This window comes from Eptatretus burgeri, chromosome 17 (assembly GCF_056783735.1).
Source record: "Eptatretus burgeri isolate ZD-2024b chromosome 17, Ebu_testis_v1, whole genome shotgun sequence".
Lineage (NCBI taxonomy): Eukaryota > Metazoa > Chordata > Myxini > Myxiniformes > Myxinidae > Eptatretus > Eptatretus burgeri.
In genome coordinates, this window is record NC_140977.1 from 39,184,757 (window position 1) to 39,195,556 (window position 10,800).

General features: G+C 45.4%; 1 protein-coding gene across 2 annotated transcripts in view; it reads left to right on the forward strand.

Moving 5' to 3' along the window:
• LOC147009820 (putative ATP-dependent RNA helicase DDX43) overlaps window positions 1-8,248 on the forward strand; it is a 133,959-nt gene extending 125,711 nt beyond the window's left edge. For both annotated transcript variants that reach the window (XM_085860765.1, XM_085860766.1), the window contains 2 exons: window positions 6,805-6,929; window positions 7,859-8,248. In XM_085860765.1, coding sequence (XP_085716891.1) covers window positions 6,805-6,929; window positions 7,859-7,916 — 183 coding nt within the window. In that variant the 3' untranslated portion in view covers window positions 7,917-8,248. The remainder of the gene's footprint in view (window positions 1-6,804; window positions 6,930-7,858) is intronic.
• The last annotated feature ends 2,552 nt before the right edge of the window (window positions 8,249-10,800 follow it).

Genomic DNA, 10,800 nt, shown 5'->3' on the forward strand with positions numbered 1-10,800 from the left:
GCTCTTGGTGTACCTGATTCTTGTCGTCCCTGGTTCCTCGGGGTGACGACAATTGGTGTTCAAGCCTGTTTGCGAGTGGGTATACGGCAAGGCAGGGCGCTGGCAGGGGACCAAGGCACACTCACACATTACAGGACATTTTATTTGATGTACAACGACTTCTATCTTGCGGAGCGAGACCGGATTCCTCTCCCCCATGAATGATCTGCTGGGTACCCTTGTCTCATCTTTAATCGTGAAGTAAGGCATAGTGATAAGCATCTGCTCTTTGTCTGTTTTCTATCAATTCCTAATTAATTCTTTATTTGCTTGAGATTATTTTGATTGATTTGAATTTACGTATTTTCACCACAAGGAAATGAAAAGTTCTCTATTTTCTCATTAATAAATTCCTTGTTGACATTTCAACCTGTCCGTGTTTGTCCTTTCCTTCCATTGATCCAGCATTGTCTGAACCTAGATGGACTGGGAGGTAATTACCAGACGAATAGGCCTGTAATAGTTGGCATGCACCAGCGGTAAACGCACTTTTCCGGTGCTTTGCCGAGGGTGCGCTCCCCATTCAGGAAGCCACGTGATCTCGAGTTAAACAGCAAACTTATACGGTGGAAACTGGAACTCGTGGTTAACTGATTGGCGTTTGTGGTTGGAAAACAACCCACCATACCACAAAGTTAATTGTGAGCGGTGGCCCCAGGTCCAGCTCTTCCGAGGGGAAACGGGGATTAACCCCCTCATAATACACTCGGTGCCCGTGGCCGTAAAAATATGTATGTATGTGTGTATGTATATGTATATATGTATATGTGTGTGTGTGTATAAGTATATGTATATATGGATATGTATATATGTATATGTGTGTGTGTATAAGTATATGTATATATGTATATGTATATATATATATATATGTATGTGTATATGTGTATATATATATATATATATATGTGTATATATATATATATATATATATATATATATATATATATATATATATATATATATATATATATATATATATATATATATATATTGCGGTTCACGGAACCGCATGCATACAACAGACAGTGGTTCCAAGACAGTTATTCCATTATTATATGTGTAGATCGTCCCTTTCCTTTTTATTTAGCAGGACAACAAGGGAGTGCATTGCGATGATCTAATAGCCAGAGTTGCTTAAATCATTTTCTCCTTCATTTCATCCCGACTCTTCTTTTCGTCTGATTATTCCTGAGATAAATCAGCCGCGTGCGGCGTCGCTGTGAGGGAACTGCTGCACAGAGATCCTCGTTCCAGGGCGAGCCCTGGACCCAGCGTGTGCGGCGAGTCATATAGTGCGCTTCGCAGTGTGGGATTGTCGACTCGAGCTTCCGATGATCTGGGGAAGATTGCCGGTTGCATTAAAAAGGCATGCGAATGAATACTTCTTAAGAGGCTGCACGAATGGTGTTTTTCGCAACACAAGCAACACAGCCAGCACGACGCCCACGCTGCACGGAACGCGTACGGAGACCGATAAAGACGACTTCCACGCCATGTTGGGCGGGATACGAGTGTGCGGAGTAGAAGCAGCTTGTTCCTTTTCAACCTCAATATCCGACACATTTTGGTGTTCGCCCCGCGCACACGCTCGCGGAGTCCTGCGAACGCGAGCGCTGGCCACGTGCGTAATGGCCGAACCGCGCGCACTGCATGGAATGTGCTTGAAAGCAAACACGTACGCCGCTCGTGAAACGTGCATGGATTTATCCATAATGATGTACCTTCGGCCCTCGCTGGCAGCAACGGATTCTCCACGGATGGTGAGCGTCTTCTCGTCTCTACGGCCAGCGAAGCTGCGATCGAGCCGGGGAATGTACAGTCCGGGCCACGTTGTCACGAGGAGCGATCGCGTTGATTGACGCTGGTCAAACGCCCGAGCGGGCATACGGGACCCTCGACCGGTCGCCCGGGCACGGCCCGGGGGGTTTTGCGGGCCGGTTTGCATGCCAATTTCAGTGTGGGCGATTCGTGGGGTAGGAACCCAATATGTTCGCTGTCTGGGATGGCCTTGCCGGAAACGAAGTGAGGCAGTTTCCAGCCTAACTTAGTGGGCCACGTGAGGGATCGGGGCCAATCGGAGCACCCGGTTCGGGTGATGACGTTTTGATTCGGGGTGGCCCCTCCCCCTCGCGGCAGGTCCTATAAAGGTTGGAGCGGTCCCTCTTTCTCTTTCTCCGCCTCCCGCTCTCACCTCGACACTGCCACGACCCGCCTCCTGCTGCCCGGACTCCACCTCCTCGACTACGTCCACCCCACCCGCCTTCCTGGTCCTGCCAACCACTCCATCCTCGCACTCTGGACTCCACCCCTTCTTGACTCAAGCTCCTCCTTCATGAACACAGTCTCCACACATGCTGCTGAAGCCAGAGACGACGCACTCACTGTCGGGTACCGCACCATAAACCATCCCCCCCACCCCCCAAAACGTATTGGTGACGTATCGTGCTATTAAGCACAAAGGTACAGAAATCGTAGCCTCAACTACTTTCACTTCTAGTTACAGCCCGATGAAGAGGGAGTATTGCGTGTGTGTGTGTGTGTGTGTGTGTGTGTGTGTGTGTGTGTGTGTGTGTATGCGTGTGCGTGCATGCACGCGCCTGCCTGTCTGCTTAAGTCAGACTGCAGAAGATCGTTATTATTATTGTTATTAATTTTGCGTTAAGTCTGCTCTGTGTCCCCTTTTGTCAGTTGCCTGTTTATTTGCTGCACCACACCTCTCTCCCCTATCTCTGCACAACACACCCCAATAAATCTTCATCGTACCACATACCTTTCCTCGCCCACTGTAAATAATTATTAGGAATGTTCCCAGCTTGTCTTTGTGGTTTCTTTCATTGATCCAGCATGGTCCGAATCCTAGTTTAGCTGGGACTTTATTCCCAACGATCCGTTCCTTTTAGCCAGTACGTCCTTGGCAGTCGCTCGGCTGCATCCGATCCAGTTCGTACAAGGCGTACCGAGGGCGTGTTCCCCGGTAAAGTGATCCAGTTCGTACAAGGCGTACCGAGGGAGTGTTCCCGGTAATTAAACCACATGATTAATTTGGTAACCCCATTAGCCCAGAGACAGGAGGACCCTAGGTCATGTGGTTAAGTTATTGGCATCCACGGTCGGTTAAGCTACCCGCCGCGTCACGGAATTATCCGTGTGCGATGGCCTACAATTCCGGGGAGTCTGGTGGGAACCGAGATAGCTTCCCCCACCTCGTGGTCTTCTCACCCGATCCTCTGGTCCGCAACAATATATATATATATATATATATATATATATATATATATATATATATATATATATATATATATATATATATATATATATTGTTATGGCTGTGGAAATTCGCAGAACACCATAAAGGTTCCTTAGATTAGCTATGCCAGTAAGTGAGTGTTCAGATAGCTTTCCCCACCGTTGTTTATTCGTGTTCACCGGGCTGTGACCCTTTGAGATAGTGTTTTCCTTTATCCATCGTTATTTTGAACCACCATTGCAACAAACCGACACGCAAACAACAACCGCCACCAAGTACGCTGCAACGCCAAGCACGCAACAAACCTACACGCAAACAACAACCGCCACCAAGTACGTCACAACGCCAACCACGCTACAATTTCCCTCACAACAACCACCACCATCTTCACCACTACCCCCGCTTCCGAACGCCATCCTCCACGGTCCACGCTATGACGGTTTCCGTGTCGGGAACCGTCTAAGAACGCGGGCAGGATTGGCAGAACAAAAGCTCTTGCAGAGCCTGTGGGGTTTTTCCCGCCTATTTTCCCCACGCTTGGTGTGAAGGGAAGGGGGCGCAGGGTAGCTCGCTGCCGATTGGTGGATGCACGGCATGAGGCGGTCGGAGTGAGGAACGCCCCTTTTCGGGAAGCTTCTCGAAGGGAGGCAGAGCCGAAAACAGGGAGGAGCGAAGGGCGGAGCCCCGTGCTTTATAAGGCGGACCACACGCGGGCTCTCTCTTCTATTGGTGGACGTCGGGGTCGAGCTCCCACTCTTGGTGGTCGAGGTCGAGTTCTCTCTCTTGATGGACGTCAGGGTCGAGTTCGCGCTCTTGGTGGTCGAGGTCGAGTTCTCGCTCTCTTGGTGGTCGAGGTCGAGTTCTCGCTCTCTTGGTGGTCGAGGTCGAGTTCTCTCTTCTCTTGGTAGTCGAGTTCTCTCTCTCGTGGATGTCGGGTCGTGCTCCCTCTCCCTCCCTCTCGTCTTGGTGCTGATTTCTTCCCCTGTCTCCCGGTGGTCCTGTTGAGCGACCTGTTGGCGAAGGCGCGGGCCGGTGGTACGTCCGGGTGACGCATCGGGGACGCAAACGGGAGGCACAGCTCTGCCGGCTGTGTGGTGCGAACCTGCGCGTCTGACAAGGAGCACCGGAGAGAGCTTACCGCCCATCGTCGCAAGGCCCGGAGTGAGGTGCAGCCATGCGAGCTGCCTTGGGGAGCAGACGTCGCGACCTGCCCACCGAGACACCTCGAGGGTGCAGGTAACCTGCACGGTCTCGTGGGCCTTTTCGGTGATCCGCGGCCCACGACCATAAAGGTCTCCAGACCCCATCTACCCCCTTGCCTGTGAGGAGGTCTTTCCATTTATTTTGTTTTGTATGACTGCTGTGGCGCCGTGTCCCTGTAAGTAGAACCTGTTAAGTGCATGTACATTCTCATTATAGTCGGTCGTATTACTTTTGTTTTCTATTTCTTGCTTGTACATTGCATTACTGCCTTGCTTGTGTTGTGTGTGTGTAATACGTGCTTAGTGAATTAATGTCCTTGTGTGCAATGTATCCCGTTCGTCATGTCCTATTTCCCTTTTAAAAAGCCATCTTGCATCGTGGAATGAGTGGGTTTTGAACGCCCGGTAAAGAGAATGGGATCCGTCGAGGTCGGTGATAACACCGCTCAGTTATTGCTTTAGAACGGAATGGGCCGCTTAAGCGGTTCATGTCCCAGGCCGACCTGTGGTGCGGTGCAGCCCCTCGGTAGGTTACCTCCGCGGGTACTTGGGTATATCGACATTCGGCGATTCACCCTATTTCGCGTGGGTAGAATGCGAACTGGACTGTGGCGAGGTTAAACCCCCACCCGTGACTGGTTCCTGGCGGTAGATCCAGGAGGGTCGCGACTGAATTGTCCGTCCGGTGGGCGATGCGGTTGCGATTGGAGTTACGCGGCCGATCGCACGCCGGCGGGCGTGAATTCGTAACTATATATATATATATAAATATATATATATATATATATATATATATATATATATATATATATATATATATATATATATATATATATATATATATATATATATATATATATATACCAGGTGTGTTCAAAAAGTATCCAACCTTAATATTTCGTGCGTAAACAAATGAAGCTGGGGAGGTGTGGTTTGGTGCAACATATGGAGGCGATCCGAATCCGTATGCGTGAATATTTTCCCCACCTGCAGAAGCTGTCAGTCGCCGACAGACGGCCGATGAGTGAGGAAGTGTAAGTGAGCGCCGTCGGAATTTCGTTTTTGACAAAATGACGGAAAAACTTGAACAACGCTATTGCATCAAATTTTGTGTAAAGCTTTGCAATTCCCAAGTGGAAACGATCCGCAAGATTCAACAGGCCTTCAGGAACGATGCAATGGGCACCACACAGATAAAAGAGTGGTACAACTGCTTCAAAGATGGTCGCACATCAGTGGAAAGTGAAGCACGTTCTGGTAGGCCCTCAACATCCCGAAATGAGATCGTCATTGACCAAGTGAGGACCCTGCTCATGCAGGATCGTCGAATCACGATCAGAGAACTTGCAGACGAGGCGGGCGTCAGCATTGGATCCATTCATTCCATTGTGACTGAGGATTTGAGCTTGAGGAGAATCTCAGCGAAGTTCGTGCCAAAGCTGCTAACGATCGAGCAGAAGCAACTCCGTTTGGAGATCGCACAGGACATGCTGGAGACTGAACAGCGATCCCAACTTCTTCAACACAGTGATCACTGGCGATGAGACCACAGTGATCCGTCATTTTGTCAAAAACGAAAATCCAACGGCGCTCACTTACACTTCCTCACTCATCGGTGGTCTGTCGGCGACTGACAGCTTCTGCAGGCGGGAAAATATTCACGCATACGGATTAGGATCGCCGACATACATGCACCAAACCACGCCTCCCTAGCTTCATTTGTTTACGCACGAAAAATGAAGGTTGGATATATATATATATATATATATATATATATATATATATATATATATATATATATATATATATATATATATATATATATATATATATATATATATATATATATATATATGGAGGGGTATCTGGATTTCACTGGTATTTACACCCTCACTTTCTAAGAAATGGATGACAGAACATTGCTCCTCCATGGTGCATGCTTCTAAGGGAGCCGACATCTTGGAACTGTTCTACTGACGTCATACGCTCAATGTTGCCAGATCAAAAACAAGCAAAACACGACTCTTACCCATAGATATAACATATGTCGTCGACAACTACACGCATTACATTCTCGAATTTATATCGCCATTTTCAGGTTACTTTTTGACTGCCCCTCTATATATATGTTTATTTATATTGGTTGCAACCACTGCTCATCTTCCATTTACTCAAGTAGCCATGAAGATGTTTCCTGGCGGTAAAATTTATTTTCAGGTGTCTTGTAGACAGTTGAGGTGTCTTCACCAAGGGAGCGGATTCACAAACCGAGAAGGAATTGTTTGTGTATTGCAGTTATGTCTGTTGCTTTTGCAGGAAGTTCCACATGAACTTGTGGAAATGGCTGCAAGATATGCTGCTCGGGGTGGTGGAACTCGTGGTGGTGGACCTCGTGGTGGTGGATCTTGGGGTGGTGGATCTTCGCGAAGAATGGATTTCCGGTACGGCTTGCATCCACATCCATTATATCACTGCTTATGGGAGTTGAGATGTTGCTGTGAACTTGGATGCATTTCAGGAGTCTCTCGATGACAACGGACCAATCCTTGGTTGGCTGTCATCGAGAGACTCATTAATTAAATAATGGAGTCTCTTGATGACAACAAACCAAAGGATGAGCAAACCATTGTTTTGCATTAAAGTAAAGGGAGGGAGAGAGTGCTTGCTGAGATGATAAGGTAGATGTTGGTTCTAAATTAGTGTGCCAGTTCTCGGATAGACGTCAAGCCAGAAGATCCACCTGCCAGTAGTGGTCATTGGCGGATGTTAAAGATCCTATGTTGTCTTTCGTAAAGAGTCGGCGAGTCGTCGCTAGTACTCTGAACAAATTTCAAACTTACCCAAACCACCTTCATCCGCGTATCCCAAAACAGAGTGGTATCCTATCCGAGATTGGTTGTACCCTTAAAAAGTTTATCAACTTGCTGTGACTTACCCGTAGTTCTGACATGAATATGGGCCTACAATTATGATTTGATGGAGTGGTAAAATTGTGCTTTATTAAGTGACAGAGACAGGTTAACCTTTCCTAGATATATGACCATACCAATATATTTTTATTAACATGTAAAGATATGGGAATGTATTGGGTCACACATTCCCAGCTTCCCAAAGGATCATGAAAAGCCATTGCAATGGTTCTGTACGTGTTGATGAGCTTGCACTGCTTCTCAGATCTGCTGTCATCTGCAGGGTGTATGACAAGTCAATACCCAATTTTAAATGGAGACGTGGTGTTCATGAGTGGCCTCCCCGTCGTCTTGTGGGGATGGGCCAAGGAACAAGTAGAAAGCATGAAGCAAAAAAACCTTGATGAACTGGAGGAGAGCCGCATTAGTTCAGTGTTACCTGTGCTGCTCTGTCATTGCAGGGGCCGTCGGGGCCGAGGACGGGTGCAAAGGGAAGACGAAGCGTTTATTTGTTATTGAAGTGCCATGAGCCTTGCCTTCCATCACAGCACTTGCAATATTTCCTTCTCGTTTCTTGTGCATCCCTCTCCATTTGGTGACTCCGATTTTCACTATTCCTCAAGCACATGAACCGAATGCTTATTTACATTTTTGCTGCCAGTCTGCCTGAATTTATTCTGCTGTAATGTGACTGGCATATTGAGGTTCAATGGTTTGGCTTGATGCCTCAAGATGTGCAACTAGAAATAATTAATTTTGAGTTTTGTTATTCGTGACTCATTTGCAATACACTATGAAAGTTTGTTCTCATTTCATCATAGTTTGCCAAAATAAAAGTTTTTCATAACTTTTGACCTTGTTATATCCAGTTTGTCGACTGTGGGGTGAAAGCCTTCCTCAACATGGTTCATCGGGGCCATTGTACTCCAGTGAATTTTTCGATGTCTCTCAATGTAATATCTGGTCTTGATCTCCTTCCAGGTCTTTATCTAGGTTGTCAGTTTAGTAATTATTGTCATCCATCAGTTCTTCCTATGTGTCTGGCTCCTCCAGGAACTTGGCTTTGCGCCTTCATTTGAGTTTGCCGTCTCTAGTTCTTCCATAGTAGGAGGACTGCAGCGGGGAAGGTTATGAGGATTATCTGCTGCTTCTTGAAACCAGCCACCACGCGAAGGTGATATTCTCTCCAGCACCTACTTAGTCGTGAAATTTGAGTCCATCTGGCTATACTCTGGTGTGGATACCACCCCTCCATTGTGTTGTGTCGACATCAGTTCCAACCCACTAAACCCAACATATCCCCTCTGTACACACAACAAACCACCACACGTATGACGACGAGCTGTCCCCCCCCCCTTCATCCAAATACAGACCCTCTCCAACATCTGTTTTACATGAGATCTCTGGGAGCGTCTGGTGGGCGCTGTGGGATACCGAGTTCCACCAATCTTTTTGCTTGACAAAGGACAAAAACAACCCCAACTCCATTTTTTTTAATACGCCCGATATATATATATATATATGTATATGTATGTATGTGTATATATATATATATTTTATATATATGTATATATATACATATATATATATATATGTATATGTATATGTATATGTATATGTATATGTATATATATATATATATATATATATATATATATATATATATATATATATATATATATATATATATATATATATATATATGTATATATGTATATATATGTATGTATATATATGTATATATATATGTGTATATATATATGTATATATATGTATATATATATGTGTATATATATGTATATATATATGTGTATATATATGTATATATATGTATATATATGTGTATATATATGTGTATATATATGTATATATATGTATATATATGTATATATATGTATATATATGTATATATATGTATATATATGTGTATCTATATGTATATATATGTGTATCTATATGTATCTATATGTATCTATATGTATCTATATATATCTATATATATCTATATATATATCTATATATATCTATATATATATCTATATATATCTATATATATCTATATATATCTATATATATCTATATATATCTATATATATATATATATATATATATATCTATATCGGGGCGTATTATGTGATAACAGTCATCCGCCCGTCCATCTGTCTGTCTGTCTGTCCGTTCCTGTCCGCACTCTAACGCCCAAAGTTTTCAACTTTCACGTTTCATATTTGGTACATAGGTACAGACTGTGGAGACGGTGTGTCGTGATGTACGTTTGTACGCTTCGTTCGCTCTTGAAGCTTGCCACATGTCGGAATTCCGTCGTTAACATGGGGGGAGAGTCTTCGGGAGTGCTCTCCAGCCCCGAACGTGCGTTGGACTCCATTTAAGCGTGGTTATTTAGGGAAACCCCAGAACTATCCGCATGTCTTCAAATGAACACTGTACACTTGCGGTACGAGTTAGACGCCGAAAACCCCCGATTCTCATTATCCTCATTCCTTCAGTATGCTCTGAGACTGTGGTAAGTGTCCAAGGTGTTGATGGCAGTTGCGGCAGTTCCTGGAAGGTGAGAGAAGTGTTGTGGCGTTTGTGGTGAAGGTTTGGACGTCGGTTGTTGTGAGGATTTTTAGAAGACGTGTGGAGTGGTTATCTTGAGCGTTGCAGTGTTGAGCATAATGAAGGTCTGAGGTGAGGCGGCAGTTGGATTTTGGCACGCAGTTTGAATGGAAAATGGCGCACATGCAAATTAACCTTGCTGTGTTTCCTCGCATTCTTGGCATCGTTAGTTTTACTTTTCTGCATGCGTCCTTGCATGGTTTGTGTATGAGGTAAAGTATCAAGGTGGTCGAAGGGTGGTCCATACCTCGTAACATCAGAGGTGTGAGGTTTTTTGGAACTCTGCTCCTATTACCGGCGTTTTGTGGCAAATTTGCAGAGCTAACCAGGCCCCTTCACCAGCTTACCGAAGAGACGGTTAATTGGACATGGGAGTGAAACGATGCCTTCCTCAAACTGAAGGGGTGATTGACATCCGCACCCATTCCAGCATTCCCCACCAGTCATGGGATGCAAGCCAGGAATTCAGTGCAGTTTTGTCTCAGACACAGGAGGGGGACATGGAAAGAATGAAAGTTCGGGCCATGAGTCGGCCCGAATGAAATTATTGCATCACTCGCAAAGAGTTATTGGCTATGCTGCCTGCCATGAACTATTTTCACCCGTACCTGTACGGGTGGAAATTTTTGGTTCGAACCGACCATTCTTCCTTGCAATGGCTTTTACGGTTCAAGGAACCCGAGGGCCAAATTGCAAGATGGCTGGAAAAGTTGCAGCAGTACGATTTCAGTGTGGCCTATGGAGCCAGTAAGGCTCATGGGAATGCCGATACGCCCTTGTCTGG